The sequence below is a fragment of the Penicillium taxi genome, assembly GCF_028828555.1.
Source record: "Penicillium taxi strain IBT 34144 chromosome Unknown utg000005l_segment0_segment0, whole genome shotgun sequence".
Classification (NCBI taxonomy): domain Eukaryota; kingdom Fungi; phylum Ascomycota; class Eurotiomycetes; order Eurotiales; family Aspergillaceae; genus Penicillium; species Penicillium taxi.
This window is the reverse complement of record NW_026643207.1, coordinates 1,527,306-1,552,806: the sequence shown is the minus strand read 5'-3', so window position 1 is coordinate 1,552,806 and position 25,501 is coordinate 1,527,306. Positions and strand designations below refer to the sequence as shown.

The window sequence follows — 25,501 nt, the reverse complement described above, 5'->3', positions numbered from 1 at the left end:
AGAGCTTTGCATCCTCAGTTTATCGTTCCTTTATCCCGATATATCAATTGGATGACAGCACGAACCAATATCTCTATTATGTAGGAAACCTCAAGACTGTCTTTTAGATTGTAGCTTTATGGCCTCCCTGAAGATTTGTTTACTCGCACTTAATATACTTGGTGAAGATAAAATATTAGATAGATTACCTGGTCTGCAGTAGGACCCCGCATCTGAGTAAGAGAGAAGAAGGCTCCATAATTATTTGATTAGAAAATCCTGAAAGCTTTAGATCTTTTGGATGTTGACTATCTCTTTCACGTGAATGGAGTCCCGTGCACCTAATCCTGCTCCAATACAATATTTGAGTTGGTTCTCAAAATAAGAGAGCACTAGCCCTACATGAAACTAAATGCCATTTCTATGGACACATACAAATGAGAAATTCAAGGCCAATAAATAGAAAATGAATATGTGGATGTACCATCCAACTCTCCTGTCCTTATCTCACTAGATATTGATACAGGGAACGCTCGTAGGCAGTGCAGTCAGAATACATAGGTCGATTCAGCTATTAAGTAGACGTTAGAACAACTCATGTAATGGTGGGAATGGAACTCTGTAGCAGAATGTCCAGAAATGAGGTAGATGTATGCATAATGGTCTAACTATGGGACGAAGTCCTATCTATACTCCTCACCAGCTACACTGTCGCCGCTACTCTGACCGCCCCTCATACCGTCCTCCTAAACCATAATAATAAGGGGTACTCCTTCCCCACTACAGTAGGTGGATCTTCAGAAGTAGTAGCAGCATCTTCTATACCTAGGTCTAGCTCAGACAAAGATATCAAAAATTGAATGTGAAATTACAAGTACATCATACGAGACAAAATGGGATATCTACAAAAAATGTCACTCTAGAAGTCCGTCCGCTCATCTTCCTCTTTGCATGTCCTCAACATGTTCTTACGAACATATGTTTCGCGGACTTGGTCACCCTCATTCTTCATCACAACCCAATCACCCATACCAAATTCCTCTGGTGCAATACGGATACCACGACCTCCACCACCAACAATGACATTACCAGGGCGGTAACTTGGATCCGCTTGCATGCGGCGGATCGCAGATATATGAATTTCTGCATCCATAGGCACATCACGAACCTCACCCCGAGGTAGTGGCCAGCGGATTGGCTTCCAAGAGCCGTCTGCCTGAAGATCCATACGGCGGAACGGTAACCATTCCATGATCTTCCATGAGATGACAGAGCCAATTGGGAGCCCTTGATTGAACTCCAAGCAGTCATGCACAAGTCCCTTCGTACTGGAAGTGTGCAGTGCATGCCAAAAGTCACGACTTGCAGCCGAGCGTTGTTTCTCATCTGGCCCGATTCGGAAAGCTTCGGCACTGTCGTCAGTTCCCGAAGGAGCCTCACTGAGTCGTCGCGCAGAGATCTCCCGCTGGATTGGGCTGTACTCCCCTTCGAACTCCTCTAGGCACTGGAACTGTTTCATCTTGCGAGAGTCTAGCTCCAGACCAGCTTTCTGGGCTTCTTGGACCATCCAAACTAGCGGTGCATGGCTCAATGCCCACATCTCACCGTTCTTTAGCTTCCACCCACCACCAATATCCGCATGGCCACCGGGGAACCAAATTTCGTGAATATCCTGCTCTTCATCCTCCGGGTTATAGTCATCACCGCTAGGTATCTGGATGGAAATGTTTCCTGATTGGCCACTTTTGATAGACGTAAGATCTTCAGCTGACTGGCCCGGTTTTGGGGGTGCAAGGCTTGAACGCCGTAGAGACGATGCACGGTACGGATGGGGCTTTTCAGCTTCAAAGTTGACAGAGCTTCCAGCAATAGATGAGCCACCATGATGTGAGCCACCATGATGAGAACCATGATTTGGGGCGTGATAGTATGTTTCGCCATCACTAGGGCCCCATCCAGGGATTTGGATATTAGGTCCTAGTTCCGGCGCACGCTTCTCGTGACTTGGACTTTCATCCTCATCGTTCAAGCGGATGGCAGGGATTTGCTCGTCATTGTCACCGTGCTGATCACCTTGACCTACGACATCTTGGCGATGGAAGTGCAGATGATGTTGACGGTCTTCGTGGAGCCCTAGATGAGCCAGTTGGACTGGAAGGTGATGACGTTGATGTTTGCTCTGCTTTTCGTGAGGACGTGGACCAGAGATCAGATCCTGGCGGAACTTGGCGCGGCGCTCGTCGATACCAACAGCGTGTCGAATAACCTTTGCGGAACTGCGCGCAGTATATGGAAACTTGCTACGCTGCATCCAGGCATTCTCAAAGCGTGGAACGCTATTCACAGTGTCGAAGAGACCCATAAACCTGATTCTCGAGATTGGACGACTAAATGTTTCGCGGAAGGCCTTCATATACTCGAAGAGGTTCTTCTTCTCCTCTTGCTCAATTTCCGAGTCCCCCTGTCGCTGTTGCCATTTAGCAAAAGTCTTCCAGGCGAATCTAATCAGTTCCTCGTTTCCGGCTTCGAGTAATCCGATGTAGTCAAGCATCTCAGCCAAGAAACGAGCAATGTATGCGCCACGACTGAACCCAATGAAATAGATCTCATCACCAGGAGAGTAGTAACGCATTAAGAACTTATAGCCTCCCATAACGTGTTCATCGAAGGATGAGCCAACCGCCGAATCTTTGGCCTTTTGATACCAAGATTTGATGCGTTGGATTCGGCCATGGCTTGTCAATGATTTCGATGTCACGTAGGTTCCAATTCCAGGCTGATAGTAATGGTATTGGTGACTTTGACTGCGATCTAACATCTGACCATTTTATTAGTTAAATACTTTTCAAAGTTGCTAGATGGAAAGTGTATGATACGTACGCGAAATATTTTCAACACATTGCTATCAGATTCATCACCAGCAAACTTATTACCGGTTCCATCAAAGCAGAGTACAAACTGCTTCGGAATTTGCTGAGGCCCAAACTGGTCTGGTAGAGCCATAATGAAGGAAAGTTATACAGTACAAGTTACATCGGGAGAGGGGAAATTTGTATAAATGGGACAAGATGGGGATAAATTACATGTCAATTCTAAGACGTAAAGAGGGGGTTTGTAAAATAAGTAAAATACTCAATATATACGTACGACGTAGATTATTTCCTTGGTTTTATTGGAAAGAATACGTCAAGACATTCCAGTGGAGCCGACTACCTCGCTCAGCCCTTATCGCCAATCATTGCTTTTTCTTTCCTTCTCTCTCTCTCTCTCTCTCTTCCTTGCGCCGTATGACTCAAACATCCACATTTACTGGCCCTGGTCTCTAATTTTGCCCTGACACTATATTTCCTTGGCTCTGGATTCTTGTTTTCTTAAAATATGCAGCCCTTCAACGGCTATCTCACAATCGTTGCACAACATTACGCAAACTTTGATCTGGGCTGAGATTCTGGATGCGGAGTTCGTTACTGTTCAGCTCCGCTAAAACCGAACGAACCCAATTGCTCCGTCCTGCATGGTTGTTGCGACGTCGTAATGGCCTATTGGATCCAGCCGGGGCTGGGACCTACAATATCAGACAATCCCAAGTACCGCAGTTCACTAAAAATAATCAATATTGTTGATCTTTTCCAATGTTATGAAGTCCAACCCGTATCCAGCCCCCGGGTCGATTAAACAAGGAAGAGGAGACGTTCATCAGATATATTCGATCGAGACTAGCAACGAAGTGGAGACACGCTAGGTATTTCCGTGCGGGAAGTACTTTGACCTCCACATCGTGGCCCACAGTCCCCACTCATCTCGTCACCTAAAGATTCCGAAGAGTTTTCATTGAACTTTGGCATCGCGGACTGCAACCTACTATTTCAAGAACTGACGTTTAATCCATCATTCTTGTGGGATATGAGATGTTCAATCGACAGATACGTCATCCATGGATGGCTTCGGACCTCCCGGTTCCTCCACAGTGAGGCTCATGTTTTTATGACAGTTTCGATTTACTCTTTGCTTAGATTAGGAATAAATACTACTTACCCCACAGCGTGAGCTCGAAGCTTTGCTTTTATCTACCACGAGGGATAGAAAATTTGAATTATGAGTGTTCTGATCCATCAGATTCTGATCAGTTCAATTCGGTAGATCCAGCTACCAATGGTAAGAAGCGGAATGTACTCATGCAGCTCGGTTGTACACTATGGCCCATCCAGGGGGAACTGGTGGGTCTTGTCGATCTTGAGGAATCGAGAGAAAAAGGGGAAAACAAAGTCCTGCAAGCAAGTTAAAAAGGTAACAAGGTAAGTTTGCTACTAATGTAAAGAAAGCCCTTGCTTGATAAGCGAATGAAGGCCCTTTACCTAATGTATGACAGCCACGTCAACTGCCCAAAAAAGCCCACCAATTACGTGGAAACTGGTGATCATCTCTAGCCAGCCACACGAGATACCTAGATATGTGTCTATTCATACAAAGCTCCACTTTCTACGCACGGTCTTGTATCTTCTAGGATCTCACAGTCCTACTCCGTAGTGTGCGGGGCGCTCTAGCTCCGAGATCTGCTCCATACACCGCTACTGTAGCTTGACCTGAATCACATTTTTGACGTATCCCGTATTCCCTACATTATGGAAAAAGCAAAGGGCCATTCTCAGAATATGATAATGTATGACGCAAATATCGCATACTTCTCTCCTAGGAGACACGGAATACTGTCATATCTCTGCTGCTGCGTCCAATTACCGGCTTTGCCTTTCAAAGAACTTACAAAGCGTTCCCCACTAGAGGTGTCGATGATCAATTACTCTGTTGAGATGTTCATCAGATAGAACTCTATAGCCATGATGAGATCTGACGAATTCAGCTCCAAGTAGTACGCGAGTCCTTCGATATGATTGGCAAGCAATGTCTCGAGTCATAGAGTACCAGCCATCTCCATGCTAGTGTTGTGAACCTATCCATTCCCAATCATATTTTGAGATGATGAGATCCAGTCAACTATTGGCGATAACAAATCCGCCACTTATGAAGATCCACTTGGCCTGCAGCTATGATCCTGGCTCCCACGCAGCTCTTTTTTGAATCCGGGTTTTAGAAAGCCTTTTTACTTAGGTCCTCGCCCCCTGTCCGTGCCCGTGGAAGTTTTTTTCAATTTCTTTCGTCCCAATTCTTTACAGTGGTGTTGAAAGTTTTAGACTTCCGTCACCATGTTGCGGAGATTTTCTACTACCTTCAAGCGGAACAAGGATTCCAAGGATTCAAATGGGGATATCGAGCCCAAGAGCCCAAAGGAGAACAAGCGCTTCTCCAGGGGTTCACCATCGCGCAAGTCCTCGTCCAACAATGAGGAGAACCACGTCGTGAAGCGTGCCGAGGTTGTCGCAGTTTTCGAAAAGTATGCGCAGGCCATTCACGCATCGCGCGAGCCACTGCCAAACCAAACTGGCGATGGCACCTACTTGAAGCACGACCAGTCTTCTGGTCTAATCAATGATATCAAGTCTCTTGGCTTCCGCGATATCAACACGGTCAAGGACTTGGTGAAATCTAAGGCTAGCGGCGAGCTTGTCGATGACAAAACTTATCTAATGGAGCGCATTATTCAGGCAAGTACACTTGTCCGAATAGTTTCCATCATTATGCAGCTGATTTCTAACGAAAATCTTAACGGCAGCTTGTTGCAGATCTACCTGGTCACTCCAAGAACCGTACCGAGCTCACCAACACATTCCTGGATGAACTATGGGGAAGTCTTCCGCACCCTCCTCTATCGTAAGTGTTCTCTAGATTTTGGCTTTGCAGCTAGGATCTACAATCTGACATTATGACAGGTATATGGGTGATGATTTCAAGTACCGCTCTGCCGATGGCTCTAACAACAACCCGACTCTTCCATGGCTAGGTGCTGCCAATACCCCATACTGCCGCACCATTCCTCCACTTACCATTCAGCCTACTGGTCTACCCGACCCTGGCCTCATTTTTGACAGTTTGTTCGCCCGTGAAAAGTTCACTCCCCACCCTAACAAGGTGTCGAGCATGTTCTTCAACTGGGCTTCTTTGATTATCCACGGTAAGCCTTCAAATGAGCCTCGAGATGCCGACAGTATCTCTAATTTGTTTCATAGATATCTTTCAGACTGACTACCGTCAGCAACACCTGAATAAGACTTCTGCCTATCTTGATCTCTCCATATTATACGGTGATGTTCAGGAGCAGCAGGACCTCATTCGTTCTCACAAGGCCGGAAAGCTTAAGCCTGATTGCTTCTCTGAGGGTCGTCTCCAGGCTCTTCCTGCGGCTTGTGGTGTACTTCTTGTTATGCTGAATCGATTCCATAACCATGTTGTTGAGGAGCTGGCTGAGATAAATGAAAACGGTCGCTTTACTAAGCCACCCGCCGGTCTGTCCCAGGAGGAGGCTGACAAGGCCTGGGCCAAGTATGATGAGGACCTATTCCAGACTGGTCGTCTTATTACCTGCGGTCTTTACATTAACATCACTTTGTACGACTATCTACGCACCATTGTCAATCTGAACCGGACCAACTCTACCTGGTGTTTGGATCCTCGTGCTCAAATGGAGAAATCCGGTTCTACTCCCTCTGGTTTGGGTAACCAGTGCTCTGTCGAGTTCAACCTGGCCTACCGCTGGCACTCGGCCATCTCTCAAGGTGACGAGAAGTGGATTGAGCAGATCTACTACGACCTCATGGGTAAGCCTGCTGAGGAGGTCTCCATGCCTGAACTGCTGATGGGTATGAAGAAGGTCGAGGGCATTCTCAGCCCGGACCCATCTAAGCGTACATTCGCCCGCTTAGAACGTCAGGAAGATGGCACCTTCAAAGATGAAGAGCTTGTTGCTATTCTTAAACAAGCCACTGAGGATGTTGCCAGTTCGTTCGGCCCCCGCAACATTCCAAAGGCCCTGCGCTCCGTCGAGATCCTCGGTATGCAGGCTGCCCGTAAATGGCAGGTTGGCTCCTTGAACGAGTTCCGTAAGCACTTCGGCCTGAAGACCTACGACACATTTGAGGAGATCAATTCTGATCCACAAATTGCAAACAACCTACGCCATTTGTATGAGCACCCTGACTTTGTCGAGCTTTATCCCGGTATTGTTTGCGAGGAGGCTAAGGAACCCATGGTGCCTGGTGTTGGCATCGCCCCAACTTACACCATCTCACGGGCTGTCTTGTCCGATGCCGTGGCTCTGGTTCGTGGTGATCGCCACTACACCGTTGACTACAATCCTCGTAATTTGACCAATTGGGGTTACAACGAGTGCCGTTATGATCTGAACATCAATCAGGGCTGCTCTTTCTACAAGTTGGCCACCCGGGCTTTCCCCAACTGGTTCAAGCCTGACTCTATCTATGCCCACTATCCCATGACTATTCCATCTGAGAACCGTGTTATCATGAAGAATCTTGGCCGTGAGCAGGACTACTCTTACGAACCTCCTTCATTTACCCCATCACGCGTTGACCTGGTCTCCCACCAGAGTGCCAAGTTGGTCCTGAACAATCCCCAGGACTTCAGCATGGCCTTGACTGGCGCCATTGAGGAATTATTTGGCAAGACGTTCGATGCAGAGACAACCCAGGCTTTGGGTCAGTCCTTCAGTACTGCGGAGTTCCCCACTCTTGTCAAGAAATTCTACGAGGAGACCACTCTCCGTCTCATCAAGGAGAACGGTGCCAAGCTGGCAAAAATCAACCAGGTTGACATCACTCGTGACGTCGGCAATGCTGCCCATGTTCACTTTGCTTCCGCGCTCTTTGGCCTGCCCCTGAAGACCGAGGCGAACACGCAAGGCCTGTTCACCGAGCAAGAGATGTACATGATCCTGACCACTATTTACACCGCACTCTTCTTCGACATCGATGCCCCCAAGTCCTACTCCCTGAACCGAGCAGCCGCTGCTGTCTCCCAGCAGCTCGGATATGTAGTCGAGGCCACCGTCAAGGCCGACGTCAACAGCGGCCTTCTGGCCGGTCTCATGGACAGTTTCCGTCCTCACACTAACGCCCTCCGTGAGTTCGGTAGCAGCGCCCTTAAGCGTCTCCAAGACTCTGGCCTGAGCTCCTCCCAGATCACTTGGTCGCAAATCATCCCGACAATTGTCGCCATGGTCCCCAACCAAGGCCAAGTGTTCACTCAAATTATCGAGTTCTACACCGGCGATGGCAAGCATCATTTGTCCGAGATCAGCCGCCTGGCCCAGCAGGAATCTAGCGCGAACGATGAGAAGTTGTATCGCTATTGTCTGGAAGCTATCCGTATCAACGGTACTTTCGGTGCGTATCGCGAGGCCAAGACCAACATGACCATCTCCGACAACGACAGCCTGGTCAACATCCAGCCCGGTAACAAGGTGTTTGCCTCCTTTGTTCAGGCCAACCATGACCCAACTGTCTTCCCCGAGCCCAACACCGTTCAGCTCAACCGTCCCTTAGATTCTTACATCAGCCAGGGTCAGGGCCCCAGCACTAGCTTCGGCCAGGAGATTTCCAAAGTTGCCCTCGTCGCCATGTTGCGTGTTGTCGCTCGCCTTCCGAACCTCCGTCGCGCAGCTGGCGAACAGGGTCAACTCAAGAAGATCCCCCAGGAGGGCGGCTACTATGTCTATCTGCGCCAGGACGGCACCTCGTACTTCCCATTCCCGATGTCGCTCAAGCTGCAATGGGACGGTGATTTTGAGTTTGCTCCATTGAAATCGACCTGAGTGCTGGAAGTGGCAGCTTACACCTAAAAGTGTTATGAAAAACAACCATATCACCTCTATTGAATTCGTGTGGATTAATATCTTCTTGCCACATTTTTAACTGTTTTTTTTTTTCGGGCAACTGTTTGCTCTCCAGTATATCTATGAATTGTACTCCAAGTTATCAAAGTTCTATTGTTGTATTGTATATACAGGTTACAGTACACTGAGTAAAGTCAATGATACTATTCACAGTCAACCACATGTTTTTCCCTTTTAAAAAGAACCTTTACCCCGTTAGATAACTTCAATTCTGCCAAGCCTCCAATACTTCGTAATCCACACCGCCTTTTATCCCTGGTCTATCAACATCAAGACGCAGGAATTTGGACTGTCCACAGCAAACAGACTTATATCCAGGCGCCAAGATGGCTCCTAAACCCCAAGCCAAAAGCGAGTACATCGAGACTGTGCGTAACAAGCTCCAATTATCAACTTAACCCCACCAGCTTACGCAAAACAGGACACGGGTAACAAGATCTCGCGTCGCTCCCAAATTCACGGCACACAACACATCATCCTAGGTGGCAAGACAGTAATCCAAGCCGAAGCTGTCATCCGCGGCGACTTATTCCGAACACCAACCACGACGGCATCGACCGATGGCTCAACCGCTCCACAAACCAACACTCCCAGCGTGGCCATAACAGTCGGTCGCTACAGCTATATCTCCAAAGGAGCAATCCTACACCCACCTAGTCGATCACATCGCGGTGTGCACTCGTTTTACCCGCTCAAGATCGGTGACCATGTCTTTGTCGGTGAGGGTGCTGTTGTGGAGGCTGCGTCGCTTGGGAACCATGCCCATGTGGGCGCAGGCGCTATGGTTGGGAGTATGGCTATCATAAAGGATTACGCGGTTGTTTTGGATAAGGCTGTTGTACCACCCGGTATGATAGTACCGAGTTACTGCGTTGTTGGTGGAATACCGGCTCGAATAGTTGGTGAAGTTGGCGAGGGATATGGTGTCGAGGGGGCCGAGGGAGGAATGGCGAGAGAACGTTATCGTGTTGTTGGACGAACGTGAAAATCGCTTCCTTTTTTTGATTTTCCGTTCAACTTTGCCAATGATACCCCTTTCTACATTTTTCTCGATACTGTGATTTGTGGACTGCCGAGCCTTTTGCATTGCCCCGGTTCTGTCAATGTTTATTCTGTATATGGCCGGTGAGATATGATATGATATGCTAGAGAGGATAATATGTCCATTTCAAGTCTATCCCATATTCTCCAACTTGACTGCTCGTGTCAATTGCGGCTCCCCGGTCGTGGCAATACCAAGTTCCTCGAAAGCCAGGTCGTAAATCCAACGCTCATTTGGCTTTACCGACTCGCCTTTAGAGAACTTCGAAGCGAGATACAGCCAATTCACAGTATTTCCTACCGTGCTCACCTCGTCCGAAACATGGCTGAGTGCATACTGCGATATGCGAGTATAGAGCACCTCGTCCGTCCATAGGTCATACAGATGCTGTGCAACTGCATCTGTATCGCCCACATCGACCAGAAATCCGTTTTTGGTGTCCTCGACCTGCAGTGGAATACCCCCAGCGCGTGTAGCAATCACTGGCTTACCCTTGTGAAGAGCTTCTGATACCTTAACCTCAAATCCTTCTCGGGTAGACAGCTGCAGTACGATGGTGGCTTTGGAGAGAAGAGCGTTCAGAACCTGGTCCGATGGTCGCAACCGTATGACACAAATGGAATCTTGGATGAAGGGGATCTTCACATCTATGTGTTCAATCACTTGGTCGTAAATCACAGTTCCATCTGGATCATCTACTGAGCCATGGCCGCAAATGAGAAGTTTTGGGGCCTCTAAATCCGGTCTTTCTTGGACAAGCCGGTTATAAAATTTCTCATATGAGTTGAGAACATCGAAGATTCCTTTCGATGGGTCAAATCGCGCTATCTGCACGATGTACTTTTCTATTATCCATTTAGCTCTTTTCAGATAGGCACTTACTGATTCTCATGGATCATACCTTCGGGATATTTTATGGGCAGCATCTCCGCATTTCGGCAGGCTGCATTGAAGATACGGCCATAGTGTGCCACATCCTTGTCGCACATGTGCTTGTTCAATCCATCCAGCCTGTAACATGTCAACCATGACGATGAAGATAAATATCCACTCTCTCTGGGGGGGGGGGGGGGGGGGCCAGTCGGTAGAGGCGGGCATATAACCTGTTATATCCCGTGGTACGTCATTTGGCACAAACGCACTCACTGGGTGGCTGATGAAGCAATCAGCAAGTTTGATTTGGTTCCACAGAAACTGCCACGCTTCAGCCTGTGGGCTTCCTGTTTGCTCAATCAGGTCACTTCGAATCTGTATATGACTTCTGAAAAGAACAGGCCGGTCCGACGCTGCCTTTTTTGGCTATCGGAATTAATCCCGGCATTTGAGGGTCATCAATGATGATCACATCGGCGCCTCCCTCGGCAGTAGAGCATAGAGGGCCACCCGGAGAGGTCCAGTATCGTCTTGCATTTTCGGCAATCCAGTCTTGCAGCAGGTTCTTGTTCTCTGTGCTTAGACGTTCATCCGGATGTGCGACACCTTGCAGGATGTTGTGGATGTTCTTGGTGACTCGGAATACACCCGGCCACGGCTTTGGGACGTACCTAGACTTGCATCGTCAGTCGGTCTCTTTTCCAACTCCATGATGTAGTTTCTGGAATCACCATTTGATATTAGTACCAAGGTAGTGGGAAAATCGCACTAGGGCGTGTCGCATCAAAGCCACACCTCCACCTTGCGGTGTAGCACTAAAGAAAGCAATCTTCACTTTCCGATCTTTAAGGTCTGAAGCATAATGTTGCACAGCCGACCAAGTCCGATGAGAGACGGTATTCTGAAAATCGTCCAGGTTTGTAAGACGGACATGGAAGTCTGTGTCAACCTCCACGGTCCCCATCAAACCTACTTGCAGTAATGGGGTTTTCTCCGGACCAAACAATCTGTCTAGTTCAGTTTCCTTAATTCATAAGTGAGTTGTGATCAACACCAACCTCACACATTTGCGGGCCATAGATTCCGCCTGCTCATCGACGTGTTTGCAATCCCATGTAGATCCCGTAGTATACCGATCCCTCGACGCTTCCGGTAACACGAGGGGAATGATATCGAGCTCAGCCCAGAGGCGAGAGCAGAGTTTAGGGCAACGGTCGGCAAGGCTCTGAGGTATTGCAGCCCCAATGATCTTTTCCAAGTTGGTGTTCGTGTATTTTTCGAGCTCGTCGATAATAAAGTTAGTTGCACCATCGCAGCCCTCAGAAACTTCGTATTTTTTCTGGACAAAGTCCAATAGATAGGTTGTATCGCGAAAGGCTATGGCAATGATAGAATATTTCTCTGAGAAACTGGCTGATATCCCGGCATAGATAATCTGAAAATTGTTAACATCAGAAAAAAATAGTCGTTGAATACAATATGCTTTACATCAGAAGGAGGACCAAGCCAGGCATTCTTCTTGAATTGCGTGGAGAGTCGGCGTTGCTGAAATAAAGACGGCCGACGCTCAAAACTATTATCTCCATTGGACGACATGATTTTAGCATGATGAAGAAAAAATAAAATGAAATGGTTCGAGTTACTTAAGTATCAGGTGTGATGACGTCGGAAGTCTGTAATAGGCTCTCATACCTTGGCACAAATGTTTTTCGATGTTCAATTAAGGTTATGCACTAACTTTGAGGGTCTAAATTTGACCTAATTACCATTTGAAGAGAATGCTTTCCCATCTCATATGTTGGTCAGCTTCAGACCTCGGATCTCACACAGATTCAATATTCGGGCTGGTACTACTTTTCAGAAGATCAAGATTGCACATACGTTTTTCATCCCAAATAATAAAGCTATAGCGACGAAAGGAAACGAATTTGACATATCTACATGATGATGTGAACCATGTGGCTAGCTGAAGAATAGCGGACTGCCATCTGCCTATCTCTAGATGAAATTTCTTTTTGAAGCTCTCCTGGTATGTTAGAAGGAAGGATATCGAATTGATACTCCATTCTGCAATGAGGCAGTCGCATCGACAATGACGACCTGCATTATATGCGATTGATTTACCAAGGCAGCAGCGTGATATTTCCCAATAGGAGTTTATAACTATGGACTAAGCAGTCGGCCATGGTCCGAATTTATCTAAGCCTCTCATTATAATGGATTATGTGCGCTCAGATTATACCAAAGTTTAGACTCTGGAGCTTATTCGCTTCAATAGGGGGACAGTTCAGCTGAATCAAAATGATTTGTAAGACTGGCCCTGCCAGAAGAGCGATAATACTGGGACATTGGCCATTGAGGGGCGATGAAGAGGAAATAGGCTTGGGTAGAGGCACTAAAGACTGCTTTTAAAACCGCCAACGCATCCAGTGGAAGTAAGCAGCCAACAAGTGAGGTCCGAAAACGCACATGAGCCGACAAAGGAGAGATTGAAATTCTACCTACTCCGTAGGTAAATAGGGGGAAGATCTACTAGTTATTTAGTCTATAGCTAACTATGAGTTAATATCAATTTGGTGCCCACTTAGGCAGAAGTATTAACGAACGAGATACCTAGCTATGCAGTCAAGTAACAGATAAACAAAAAATCAATTGTGTCAAACGAAGAAAATTATCAAATGCGGCCGAGTATCAACCTCGTTTGGTGTACAGTATTCCCTTTTCCCATCAATTACTCTCTTAAACATTTTAAAGCAAGGTCCAGACAAGACAGTGTATATACACACTTGGACCCATCAATTAATTTTCTAGCACCGATGCGGACTACTCACTCCCTTCAAAATCGGTCTAGTGCGATGGCTTTAAGCCTTCACGTAAGAAGTCGTTCCTTCAGACAAGAAAGCAAAGGCAAAGCAAGGAGCTCAGCAATCAATGATATGACTATTTAAGTTAGGTAAGGAAAATAGTAGCAAGGGGTGGGAAAACATACTTGGGACTGCTCTGAAACTCTCCAAGTAAATGGACCGGATAATGCCTTGAGAATGGTCTGGCAATGATTGTGCAAATCGAGTGTCACCAAGCACTTTCTGGATGATTGCAAGTGCTTCTGCGCTCGTGCCAAGTTTCCGTAATAAGCCGCGTCTGAGTTGAGCCCGGGAAATGGTCGCTGCCAATGTAGTTCCACCAATCATTCCAAGTTGCTGCGCCATATAGTAAACTGTGATGGTAGTTGAAGACTGGTTCTCAGGTGCGACTGCTGAGATTCCGACGAACTGAGTCGCAAACACTCCGCCCAAACCGATAGCCATAATTAAGGTGTAAACAACTTCCCAGTGGTTTGGGCCACTTGACCATCGAATCGCGATGAGAAGAAAACTCAACATCGAGAGTCCCAAACTTAAAATAGAGAGGAGCTTGTATCTTCCACTTCTAAAGAATAGTGAGTACGAATTTCTCGCTCAGCTTCATCAAGAACCTTGTGAGCACCGCAAAAAGAGGGGAATATTCTTACCGTTTCATATATTGACCACCAATTATAGAACCAACAACCATTCCAATGGAGGTTGGTATCATGTAAAGACCAGTTGTTCTTGTTGAAGCGTATTCAGTTCGAACAAAAAACTCAGAAATGTTCGTGATCATCTAGGAATTGAAAAGTTAGCGGGCGTCATGTAGAAGAGACTATAGTCTAGACCAACACTGAAGAGACCAATATTAAGCAGGACTTGTGCAGTCCATGCAATGCCTATTCCATTAGTCGCGGCCAAATCCAGAGGAATCAAAGGATCTTTAGCCCAGAATGCTTCATCAATAACAAAAAGGACTCCGAAAATAATTAAGGCGGCCACAAGTGCCCATCTGATCCTACCCAAAGTTGAAGTCTCTGTGAACGCGCTGCAAAGAAGAATGAATGATGAAACAGCACCTGCCAGAAGAACGATGCCGAGAACATCCATACGCCTTTTCTCCAAATGACAGTCCTGTGCGCCATTTTGGTGGACTTTTGAGTAGGAATCCTTGGGAAGTTTCCATGCGATCATGACAAGGCAGAAAAATAGTATTGGGGTCTGTCCCAGAAACGACCTGACAAGTTAGCTTAACACTGATGGCATCAGATAGAAGCTATCATACCATCTCCAGCCCACCAAGCTAATAATTAGCCCACCAATAGGTGCTCCTGCGCCGACTCCTGTCATAGAAACGGTTTGGATGTACATTCGTAGCACGGCAACTTGTCGCAAGGGTGCCATATCTATTGAATGGAGGTCGTTAGTTACCGTGTAACCAGTGTAGGGACAGTGATCTCATACCAGTGACTAGTACAGACACTAAGTCCGTGATTCCAGAACTCCCGATTCCAGAAATAAATCTTCCTAGGACTGCGATCTGCATTGACCCTGCCAGGCCACTTTTATGTGTTAGCGGTATCTTTGGGGATTTCAGAGCCACTGAGAAACGTACGTGATGGCACAACCTGCTATGCATAATATATAAGCAGAAATGAGCGTGTTTTTCCCTCCATAGATATCGTAGAGTCTTCCGTACTATTATCCAAATCAATGTCAGTATTTCTGGCTATGGCAATGGAGTCTGAGGAGATTGAGTCTTACAGTCGGTAAAGCGATTGCCCAGCCAAGATTGAATCCAGTTACCAGCCAATGGCTGATAGTCAGTTGGCCAAAACTAGATGCAATCTCCTCATGCGTAGAGATGACAAAAGTGTCAGCACAATATGAGATGAACACTCCTGTCAGGGTTGATCAGCCTCTGTCAATAGTAGTGGAAGAAGGGACCATGGAGTATACTACCCACCTACGAGGGCTACCAAGAAAAACCCCCAGTCTAATCTGGGTTTTTCTTCTTCCAATGGATCTTCCACATCCTCAGTCTTTTTGGCTGGGCATGGGACCCCATTGCTTGGAGGATCTATCAAATGCGTGTTCTCATCAATCATTTTGCACGGTTCCAATGTCAGTGGAAGGCAATGAATGAAAGATAAAATCACAGTAGTGTTAAATGGACTTTCGAGGTTAATTGAGGAAAAATGAATCCAGTAAATTTTTCCCAGGGTCGTTCAAAATGGACTATGCCAGTTAGGTAAACTTCAAAACAAAAAAGCACATCTAGCCAATTAATGGCGAAAGTAAGACCATTTGTTGAAAGCAAGGGTTTTGAAGAAAGACAAAATAGACAAAAATAGAGACTACCTACCCACCCAATCTTACTGGCGTACCGTACCCCTTTCATCCATGTTATACGTGACTCTACGGAGTACTTACCTAGGTACTCTGGACAGAAGAAAATATCTCAAAGATCCATGCTCAGGTATGTTGATGCATCAGCTGAAGAGTTGATTCGAACGTCTATCAAAAAGTTTATTAGCCTTGATCCTTTGCCGTGTATGCAAGATCCTACTAGTGTCTGCAAGTTCTTATTTTCTTTTTCTCAATGAATGCATGCATACTTAGCATGTACCTAGGCTGAAGGTGAAATCTTGGAACATTGGAATTCTCTAACTTCTTCTAGTAACTAAAGCGGGGGTCTCGTGCATAAACCTGCCTTGAAAAAGGGTTACAATATTGAAACACTACCTATTGGGTATATAGACGTAGTTCATATTGACAGGTTCCGCGATTTATGGTCTTGGAAGCAGCTGGGTATCTATCATAAAATTCAAATCGAGGCTTTCCACGGTTGTAGCTTGCCAACCAGCTGAACTGTGGGGCTGCTTTTCTGTGGAAATCCATGTTCCCTGATTTAGTGATGCATCTCTTCGTAAGCGGCTTGTTTCCAACTTTGACCTTGACAAAGTTATAACCATTCAATACCAATTTCTTTCAAAGTCGTATATCACAACAGGAAAGTCAAATTTTCGTTGTTATGGCACGTTTATCCAACAATAAATTCACTGAAGGTGCTGTGTATACAGTCCCGACACCAGGACCTGAGGTAGTAGTTCCCGCCAATAGGACCCCACTATCTGGGTACATTACATGCATAAGCAAGATCAACATCGATCTATCACATCTGTAGGTTTTTTCGTCTAGATTTTCATATAGTACCTAGGTAAAACAAACTTGGTAGTATCTGTTTTGTTCTTGGCCTCGTAAAATACCTAGCTATGCAGATGATCACATCCATGGATGTGTGTACCTAGGTAGGTACATATCACAAGCTTAACCAATAGGTCAACTGCTCAGGTAGGGGCTATTCCGGTGGTAACTTTTAAGGATTGACAAATCAACCCAGATGAATGAATGTTGTGATCATTACTGTCTAAGGTCCAGGTGGTCATATATCTGTCTGGTTTATCCTTCTCTCTCCTTTTTAGTCTCCAGGGCCATACCCAGGTATCAACTGCTTGTCAGCTAAAAAGATTCATAGGGTCAGCCTGGAACGTGAAGTCACAGTCTGGTAAACATGTCACCAATCAGCGAAGCGAAAGGAATCCCATTGTCGAAGAACATTCCGAGCCTCGATGAACTTTTTTGCAATGCAATCAAAAGTTATCCGGAAAACTTAGCTGTCATAAGCACTCAACAGCCGGCAGAGCTTTACAACATCCGCAGTCAACCTCTCGACGACGACGAGTACCTTCACCAGCCTTACCTGAGATGGAATTATCGAGATCTTGACCAAGGTATCAACCGGCTTGTCAATGCATTAGCAGCCAGAGGGATTGGCAAGGAATCTCCCATGTTCATTTTCTTGCCTAATACTGTTGAGTATGTCATGGCCACATGGGCTGCATACCGTCTGGGCTGTGTCCATGTGCCTATCAACCCTCGAAACCTTTCAAACCAGACTGAAGTCAAGCATATGATGGAAACAGTCTTGGAGAGCTTTCCATCCCAGCAAACTGTTATAATAGCTGCTAGCTGTGATTCGGCTCAACGGATCGATGATTTGGCACTTGAGCCTTGTCTTCGGATCATCTTGGGTGGCCAAGCTGACAACTGGATCTCATTTGAGGATTTGATGAAAGATGTGGGTTGTCTCTGTGTAACTTCGTCGCAGAAGTTCTGGGATCCTACAGACGCAACGGTCCTCTTCACAAGTGGGAGCACTGGCTTCCCCAAGGGATGTTTGACACGAGGTTCACGGGTTGTTGCCGCCTTGCAGTGTCGCAACAAAAATCGAACTATGGTACCTGGGGACAAGGTTGCAATAGTCGTGCCAAATAATCACGGCTTCGGTTTCAATTCTCTGATACCGCCCCTCACTCGTGGAGCAGCTGTTGTTTTTCCTGGACCAAGCTTTGTCCCGCAAGATGTGATGGGATGCCTACAACGGGAACAATGTACTCATATGTCGATGGTACCAACAATGGTACACGCTCTTGTTACCCTCGGAAATGTGAAGAAAGGAAGGGGGATCAGCTCCCTGAGGCAGATAACATTGGCAGGGGCGCTTGTGACCCCAGATCTAGCGAGAATGTGCTTCGATCAACTCGGATCGTCGACTGTGGAGATTCTCTATGGAATGACAGAGGGAACTGAAGTCTCAACTGGACCTGTCAAGGAGTTTCATTCCATCACCAAAGGAGGACACATCTCCATCGGGGTGCCAGCTCAAGGCTCAAAGGTCCGGATATGTGCTCCTGGTAGTATTATTCCTCTTGCGAGGGGAGTTCCGGGAGAGCTGAATTTCTCTGGTCCCGCACTAGTCACACATTACATGGGCAACGGCTCTGGCCGATTTTACGACGATGGTAATGATTATCCGTGGTTTGCCACTGGAGATAAAGCAGTCATGGACCATGACGGTCAACTTTACATCATGGGGAGATATAAAGAAACAATCATCCGTGGAGGAGAAAACATTGAGCCCGGTGCTATTGAGACGAGTTTGAGCCAGGTTCCTGAGCTCAGCATCCTCGAGCCACAGATTGTTGGAGTATCAGATCCTATTGCTGGTGAGGTTCCAGTCGCTGTTGTCAACAAAGCTGTCGATCGAGGCGTGGCAAAATTCCTTCAAGATACCATTCGCACCAACATGGGAATGATGTATGTGCCAGCTGAGATAATACCCTTGCAGTCACTTGGGCTTGAAGATTACCCTAGAACAATGTCAGGAAAAATTCAGAGGGAAAAGCTTCGGGTGACGGTGCAGAAGTATAGGGACGAGAAAAATCTGAACCGAGTCAAAGACTCCTCTGATCGATTCATCTATGAGGAGAAGCTCAAGCAAGTATGGGGACAATTTTTGGGACTCGACGCCAAGTTCATCACCGCAAATACTGAGCTTTCTGCATTTGCTGACAGCGAAACATTGACATTGATACGGGAGAAAATTTGGAGGGATGTGACAACGAACGTTTCATTGTCTAAATGGCTTGCTGCTGACACTATCATGGAACAACTTCAGCTTATTGAAAAGGCAAATCAAGAACAAGTTTTGCATCCTGGGTCGTATGAAAATCAACCAATGAGCAAATTTCCGGAGAAAACGGCAGAGCTGCTCATATCCTCCATCGCAGCTGAAAGGGATATTGATATTGATGAAACTACGCGGCTGGTCGATTTGGGTGTTGATTCAATCATGGCTATCACAATCCTTGACCGGGTGATGAGAGAAACAGGTCAGATGCTGCCTCCATCGCTATTCTTCGACCATCAAACAGTCGCACAGTTCAGGAAAAGCCTCTGTCCTTCTTCATCTCCAGCTTCTCATGGGTTATGCTTCTCAAAACTTCTCCATGGCGAGCCCAATCCCAGAACTCCTTCATTGTTTCTCTTTCCCCCAGCTTCGGGATATGCCTTCTCATATAGTGGCCTTCCTGAATTTCCCGACAACCTAGCTGTATACACGCTGGGATCTCCATTTCTCACGACCGAAAACCTCAACTGGACGGTCGAAGATGCAGCAGCCGCATATATCGAGACCATACGCGCCATTCAACCTTGCGGTCCCTATCTTCTGGGTGGTTGGTCGATGGGCGGTGCCCTAAGTTACGAAACAGCTGTTCAGCTATCTAAGGCAGGAGAGCAGATTAAAGGACTGATTCTCATAGATAGTCCATTTCCAAGCCCAATACAGAATCTCCCAGACTTGACGATTGAGCTTCTGGACATGTTGAATTGGTTTCCACCGATTCGTCGCCCAGGGAAACCAGATATCGAATTTCCCTTCCATAGGAAAAAGCACACCATTGAATCCTTCCGGGCGCTGAGCAAGTATAAGCCACGTGCAATCAATGCTTCAAGCTGGTCAACTGATGTACCAGTGAAAATCTTCATGATATGGGCAAAAATAGGAACCACCGAGAAGCTTGTGAGTAAGATTGACGAACAGGCAGAGATCGTGAAGAAGTATGGTTCCAAGACGGAAAAACGTGCCTGTAACAAATGGCAAACGGAGCCCCGTCAGTCCCTTGGACCATCCGGCTGGGATCAGGTTGTTGGAGTGGAGAACGTGGAGTGCCACTCGTTAGAGGCAGACCATGAGACTATTCTTGAGGACCCCCAGGTAAGTTTCCATCAGCGAGACTGTCTAACCCTTGACCCCTCTAATGATTTGTGATTCAACAGGTTGAGACTACGGGCAAGTTTATGCAAATGGCAGTGGCCAAGTTCTTGTCATCTGAAACATTTGAACAATGACAATCTCGGATTCTTCTAGTCGTTTGACCTTCTTTGCGTTTTTGGCTTCTCTAATGTTTGGATGCATTTTGGGACCATGAGGAGGCTGGGCACTTGAGCGATGTGCCTACCGTACGGCCGGTGATGATATTGATTATAATTGTAATTGAAACCTTGAGATTTTTGGGGAAATATATAATGTGTCTTCACGTATCAAAATTTGGGCAGTTTGAGATCCCAGCAAACCATCGAGAAGTAGCTTCAGAGTGCCCAGGTTACTGGGACTTCAAATTTGAATACAACATTCTGTGCCATATCAAGATTCTTTTGAGGTTATAACGACCTTGCAAGATTGATATGCTGAACAAGCGCTAGCTTTCAAATATTTCATTCCTTATGGAATAATTCCAGCGAGGTGATAATCTGTGCAGACTGATAGTCGCAATGTATGGTGTACCCTGGTGGGGAAATGTAATCTTAGCTATCGCTGCTTTTAGGTTATGAACCATGTTTAAAACGATCTTGGAAGAACCAAGATTTTATTAATTTAGCGCCGTTGTTTCTAGTTAGATTTTCAAGTGCGCTATCGGTACATACCTCGGTAGTCAACTCCATCGTCCTTGCATCTTCAACGAATGATTTTATGGAGAAGGGAAGCTATTGAGTAGCTCCCTAAGATAAGGCTAGAACCTTGGGATGTTGATCGAAATACTAAAGTTGAATCCACCATCGGGCTAAGTGTCATCCCTCTGGCTACTTGGCGAACTCCAAGGCTGTGCGGGAGAGTCTGTTCTTCTTAGCCGCTAACCAACCTCGGGAAGTATAATAATAGACTACACTGTGTTGGTGCGCAAATGGTAAATGAGGTACGAAAGGCAAAGTGGAGTTGTGGATACTTCGAGACTACACCACCTACACTTAAATAAGTAGGCAATACTCTGTAATAAACCTTCCAAGATTGAGGACACCTATGCCTACTACCTAGAGATCAATATTTCTTTTTTCTCTGATAACACCTATAAGTTGCCAATATCCAGATAATGATATATTGGGGAGCTCAAGACCAACAGCATGTTCTTGCGCCAGGTAGTTAAACAAGGATTTATGGCAAGCTTAGAGATAGTTAAAGTGTGGAGTATACTTAAGTCCACAGGTAGTTAAGGTGATTTACTTCATCATGCTGGATCATGAGATGCTCATCTCCACACCTTGCGTTTCAAAGTTCATATAGATTAAATTGATCAAATAAGATGGTCACTGTGCGCAAATTTGAGTTTAGTAATAGATAACAGGCAAATGTACGTGTCCAAGTTTCAATTAAGAGTCTGAAACAAGTACGAATCTCACTGTGTCCATGATCTTGGATATTTTAGGGAATAGTGACCTGCCAGATCAATAAAATAGAGGTATATTGATCCAATTGACTGGTCATTGTCAATAAATAGAAGATCTAAGGTAATGAATGCAATCAAAAGTAGCCATGGAACTACTGAAGAGTACAAAGTCAATTATCATTCCCATAGGCTGACTCAGCCTCCCCCTTTTCCCCGCCTCGATCTCAAACAACTTCCCTCTTTCGTTCCTTTGTCTACGGCTGCATATCTGGCTGAACGGTCCACATCTCCTTAATAGACCCTTCTACTCTCCCCGCGCGACCACCTATACTTTCTCACTACAACTCCAATTGACCGCCAAAATGGGTGCTTCAGTATCTAAGATGATGGGGAAGATCTTCGGCACGAAGGAAATGCGTATTCTGATGTTGGGTTTGGATGCTGCTGGAAAGACAAGTAAGCCTGTTCTCCGTGCTCTTCCGGACACAACAGATGCTAACCAGCATCAGCAATTCTTTATAAATTGAAACTCAGCAACCAGGACGTGACCACCATTCCTACCGTCGGATTCAACGTCGAGAGTGTTACCTATAAGAATGTCAAGTTCAATGTCTGGGATGTTGGTGGTCAAGACAAGATTCGACCTCTTTGGCGACACTACTACTCCGGCACACAAGGCTTGATTTTCGTGGTAGACTCCAGTGACACGGCGCGTTTGGAGGAGGCTCGCTCGGAGCTTCACAAGATCATCAACGATCGTGAAATGAAAGATGCTCTTCTGTTGGTGTTTGCCAACAAGCAGGATGTTCCTGGACGTGCGTATTCCTTCTCATCGGCTGATAATCTATTTGCTGAACTGACCAATTCCTAGACCTAAGCCCGGAGGACGTCACTAACCAGCTCCAACTCACAAAGCTGAAGGATAAGCTGTGGTATGTCGCTCCCAGTGTTGCTACCGATGGTACTGGTATCTTTGAGGGCTTGGTAAGTTACTTTATCATCTTTTTCTCCTATCGAATTTCGGCATCTCTAACCCATTCCAGGCTTGGCTCTCGAATAATGTTAAAACCCAACCTGCGAAGTAAACATACCTGCTTACTCAAACTTAACGCCAAGGACCAATTCTAAAATGGGCTTAATACACACGCGCAAGACCAGGCTTGCTACGCAGTTGATTGCTCATGTTCACCCAGACAAGATGCTGAATGCCCGCCGCGATTCTGAAGTGATCATCTAGATCGCCTCGTGTAACAACACTGCTTGCTCCATCCGTTTTCGCTTCATGTCCGTGTTTGATGACAAGTCAACGCATCAACTTGGTTTTCAATTATCTTCCTTTCTTTTTCGTTCGTCTTTATCCCTTGGATCCTTCCGTCTCTTTTGTCTCTCCTACGCCTGGCCTCCACCCCCTTTGGACTCCTTTTTACTTCTATGATATCCCCTCTGTTTATCACCAAGGACTCTCTCGAGATCCGACCTAATACATTTAATTTCTATAATGGTTCATATCATCCGCGTCGCCATTGTTTGATTCGTGATTTCCTTGTGGATTCTTGATGTGTATAGGGTTGACTTGGATGCATCGAAAGATGAGGATGTGAATACGTGAACCCAGCGCCGGGTCAGAAAATTGAACCTAAAATAAGATGACCTTCATCTGACCCACTCTTTCGTACTTAGGATGTCTACCTAGATACCGACCTTAGATTATAAAAAGTCCCTCGGAACTATCATCCGGGGTGGATTACCCATGTATCATTTTCAAGGGCGCGGGCGATTATTCCCGCCAAGTCATATAGATCATGAAAGCCCTGAAGCTTCATTTCGACGTCAGTCTCAACAAATGTTTGAATCTCGCAGCGATACATGAATGTTGACATGACGCATAGCCACGGAAAACTATTCCATCAAAAAATCACAATACTTGAGGGTATATTAAGTAAGGCCGAAAACCCAACCAATGATCCCCAATCTGAATCCATCAATATTTTTTTTAACTCCAACATTACGAAAGAGTTCTCACAATACATACGATGGCAATCTACAAAGAAGGCGACCGAGTCAGCTACAAGCCTGTCGGAGGTATGATACCCACACACATTCGCTACGATCTCTGCCCAATTACAAAGTCTGACATTGAATGTTTACGCAGGCCCCAACTCGAACACCAGTGCTAGCACCGGTATCATTCGTGGCGTCACCACTACACTAACCACACTGTCTGGCCGCAGTATGACGGCTATGGAGCAAGAGCCGCGCTACCAGGTATTCTTGACAAGCGACGTATACTAGCATTGATTTTACTAACTGGAGTTTCCACCCATAGATCGAGAACGATAATACTAGTAAGAACTCTGTTGTCAAGGAGTGCAATATTCTTGGCCCTGCGGACTAAATGTGACACTTCAATGGTTGCTTGCAGGGCTCTACCCTTGGAAGTTCTGCCCATCTTGATAGGTACCTCTGAGTTGGGTTATAAGGGGATAATGTGAGATAACTGCCATTGCTAAGACTTTATTAGCGAAGAACGAGTTGCTAAATATGCCTTCAGAGAACAAAAGTGTTGCTTCCAAGGTTCCAAAATTCCAAAGCCCTAAGCGCATTCTATGAAGCATACACATATCAGCAGACACGTAGCGATGAAGTTCGACAATTCTTGATCAATAAATCCTCATGGGATTATGAAGAGACATCCAGGGCTCCAAGATGGTTTCACAGAAGGGAATTATAATCTTGTCATCTTCGCACGTAGGTAACATTATAGACGGGAAAGCAGAAGGTTGTGCTGTCAATTTTATTCATGTCAGGCTTTAAAATATCAAAATTTCCAATCCGAAAGGTGAATATCAAATACAAAAGTCCCGAAATAGGAAGTATCTCCTGAGATGTGCACCTTTCAATGACAAAAGAAAGCTTTGGATGATTAGAACGATTTCAATACAGGATAGAAATATTGAAGTTCGATGAATCAACCAGGCTTGAAAAAGAAATTACCATCCATTTGTCCAAAGTAGAAGTGACAGTAAGGTAGGTAGATTCAATGGAAATTAAAAATCAACTTAGGTTTTTACCCTTCTTGTTTCTTCTTCATCCATCGTTACTAATCCACTTTTCTGATTTTCCTATTCAAGCCAAGATAGAGATTCACTGTCACTGGTGCCAACAGGTTAGCCATGGATAGTATCAGTGCCCACGCTACCAGCAGTACCAGCAGCAACCACACGATGAACAGGCGCTATACCAGCAGGAGTAGCAGCGACAATCTCAGGCAAGTACACGCTTTGTTTGCTGAGCGTATGGAGGTGTTGAGCAACCGCATGGGATATTTCGGACCGGTGTCTGACCAGGGACAACTAACACCTTAGAAAGATATCCGATGAAGTGGTACAGACAGCAAGGCCCAGGAATAGTGACAAGAAGCTCCCGAGGTCGCGATATCATCCATTACCAGGCCAGAGGTTGAAGCATGATTCAACATTACCACCATACCTAGGTAGACGCCAAGCTCAATCGGCCTATTACTCTGCTGGTGCCAAATGAAAGTGTATTCACTAAGATCAAAACAGCAACAAACCCTATATCGGTCATTGGCGTGGTTGGCATGAAAATGGCCGATCAAGAATTTAGGGGATTACACCCGAAGATATCGTGCTGTCTGTGGCGGAGGAGAGGTTCCAAGATTTAAGGAGGACGACAAGCTAGCCCCTGGGTTGTTACTCCCAAAGGGCATGTCGGTGTTCCTTGTTGTTCAGGATTTGATCCACTTGACTACGAGTGCCATTGAACCAAATCAAATCAAAATCATGAACATTGGTTCATTTAATATTCATTGACTATATCCGAGAATCGTACGTTAAGGTGGTATTCCAAAAGATAAAATCGTGACATC

The 25,501-nt window shown here is 45.9% G+C and overlaps 9 protein-coding genes across 9 annotated transcripts; 5 read left to right on the top strand and 4 right to left on the bottom strand.

The window, feature by feature from the left end:
• Positions 1 to 898: 898 nt before the first annotated feature.
• N7495_007920 (T6SS phospholipase effector Tle1-like catalytic domain-containing protein) lies at positions 899 to 2,982 on the bottom strand (the record flags this gene model as incomplete). Its single annotated transcript, XM_057210571.1, has 2 exons — positions 899 to 2,797; positions 2,860 to 2,982. 2 exons carry the CDS (start codon positions 2,980 to 2,982, stop codon positions 899 to 901), a joined length of 2,022 nt encoding a protein of 673 aa, XP_057060114.1.
• A 2,198-nt stretch (positions 2,983 to 5,180) lies between these two features.
• On the top strand, positions 5,181 to 8,701 carry N7495_007919 (peroxidase/cytochrome P450 family protein; the record flags this gene model as incomplete). Its single annotated transcript, XM_057210570.1, has 4 exons — positions 5,181 to 5,591; positions 5,648 to 5,745; positions 5,805 to 6,046; positions 6,102 to 8,701. 4 exons carry the CDS (start codon positions 5,181 to 5,183, stop codon positions 8,699 to 8,701), a joined length of 3,351 nt encoding a protein of 1,116 aa, XP_057060113.1.
• A 407-nt stretch (positions 8,702 to 9,108) lies between these two features.
• N7495_007918 (dynactin subunit 5) lies at positions 9,109 to 9,767 on the top strand (the record flags this gene model as incomplete). Its single annotated transcript, XM_057210569.1, has 2 exons — positions 9,109 to 9,150; positions 9,204 to 9,767. The coding sequence occupies 2 exons, from the start codon at positions 9,109 to 9,111 to the stop codon at positions 9,765 to 9,767; spliced, it is 606 nt and encodes a 201-aa protein (XP_057060112.1).
• Positions 9,768 to 9,956: 189 nt separating this feature from the next.
• Positions 9,957 to 12,293, bottom strand: ccg9 (putative trehalose synthase (Ccg-9); the record flags this gene model as incomplete). The annotated part of the gene is made up of 7 exons (XM_057210568.1): positions 9,957 to 10,669; positions 10,726 to 10,835; positions 10,971 to 11,044; positions 11,110 to 11,368; positions 11,429 to 11,704; positions 11,756 to 12,132; positions 12,186 to 12,293. 7 exons carry the CDS (start codon positions 12,291 to 12,293, stop codon positions 9,957 to 9,959), a joined length of 1,917 nt encoding a protein of 638 aa, XP_057060111.1.
• A 1,273-nt stretch (positions 12,294 to 13,566) lies between these two features.
• N7495_007916 (transporter) lies at positions 13,567 to 14,005 on the bottom strand (the record flags this gene model as incomplete). Its single annotated transcript, XM_057210567.1, has 2 exons — positions 13,567 to 13,637; positions 13,687 to 14,005. 2 exons carry the CDS (start codon positions 14,003 to 14,005, stop codon positions 13,567 to 13,569), a joined length of 390 nt encoding a protein of 129 aa, XP_057060110.1.
• Positions 14,006 to 14,335: 330 nt separating this feature from the next.
• Positions 14,336 to 14,947, bottom strand: N7495_007915 (Vacuolar membrane amino acid uptake transporter fnx2; the record flags this gene model as incomplete). Its single annotated transcript, XM_057210566.1, has 2 exons — positions 14,336 to 14,780; positions 14,829 to 14,947. 2 exons carry the CDS (start codon positions 14,945 to 14,947, stop codon positions 14,336 to 14,338), a joined length of 564 nt encoding a protein of 187 aa, XP_057060109.1.
• Positions 14,948 to 17,117: 2,170 nt separating this feature from the next.
• On the top strand, positions 17,118 to 20,219 carry N7495_007914 (acetyl-CoA synthetase-like protein; the record flags this gene model as incomplete). The annotated part of the gene is made up of 1 exon (XM_057210565.1): positions 17,118 to 20,219. One exon carries the CDS (start codon positions 17,118 to 17,120, stop codon positions 20,217 to 20,219), a length of 3,102 nt encoding a protein of 1,033 aa, XP_057060108.1.
• A 1,755-nt stretch (positions 20,220 to 21,974) lies between these two features.
• Positions 21,975 to 22,697, top strand: N7495_007913 (ADP-ribosylation factor family protein; the record flags this gene model as incomplete). The annotated part of the gene is made up of 4 exons (XM_057210564.1): positions 21,975 to 22,068; positions 22,122 to 22,427; positions 22,484 to 22,596; positions 22,656 to 22,697. 4 exons carry the CDS (start codon positions 21,975 to 21,977, stop codon positions 22,695 to 22,697), a joined length of 555 nt encoding a protein of 184 aa, XP_057060107.1.
• Positions 22,698 to 23,645: 948 nt separating this feature from the next.
• On the top strand, positions 23,646 to 24,007 carry N7495_007912 (hypervirulence associated TUDOR domain-containing protein; the record flags this gene model as incomplete). Its single annotated transcript, XM_057210563.1, has 3 exons — positions 23,646 to 23,694; positions 23,765 to 23,877; positions 23,939 to 24,007. 3 exons carry the CDS (start codon positions 23,646 to 23,648, stop codon positions 24,005 to 24,007), a joined length of 231 nt encoding a protein of 76 aa, XP_057060106.1.
• Between the last annotated feature and the right edge of the window lie 1,494 nt (positions 24,008 to 25,501).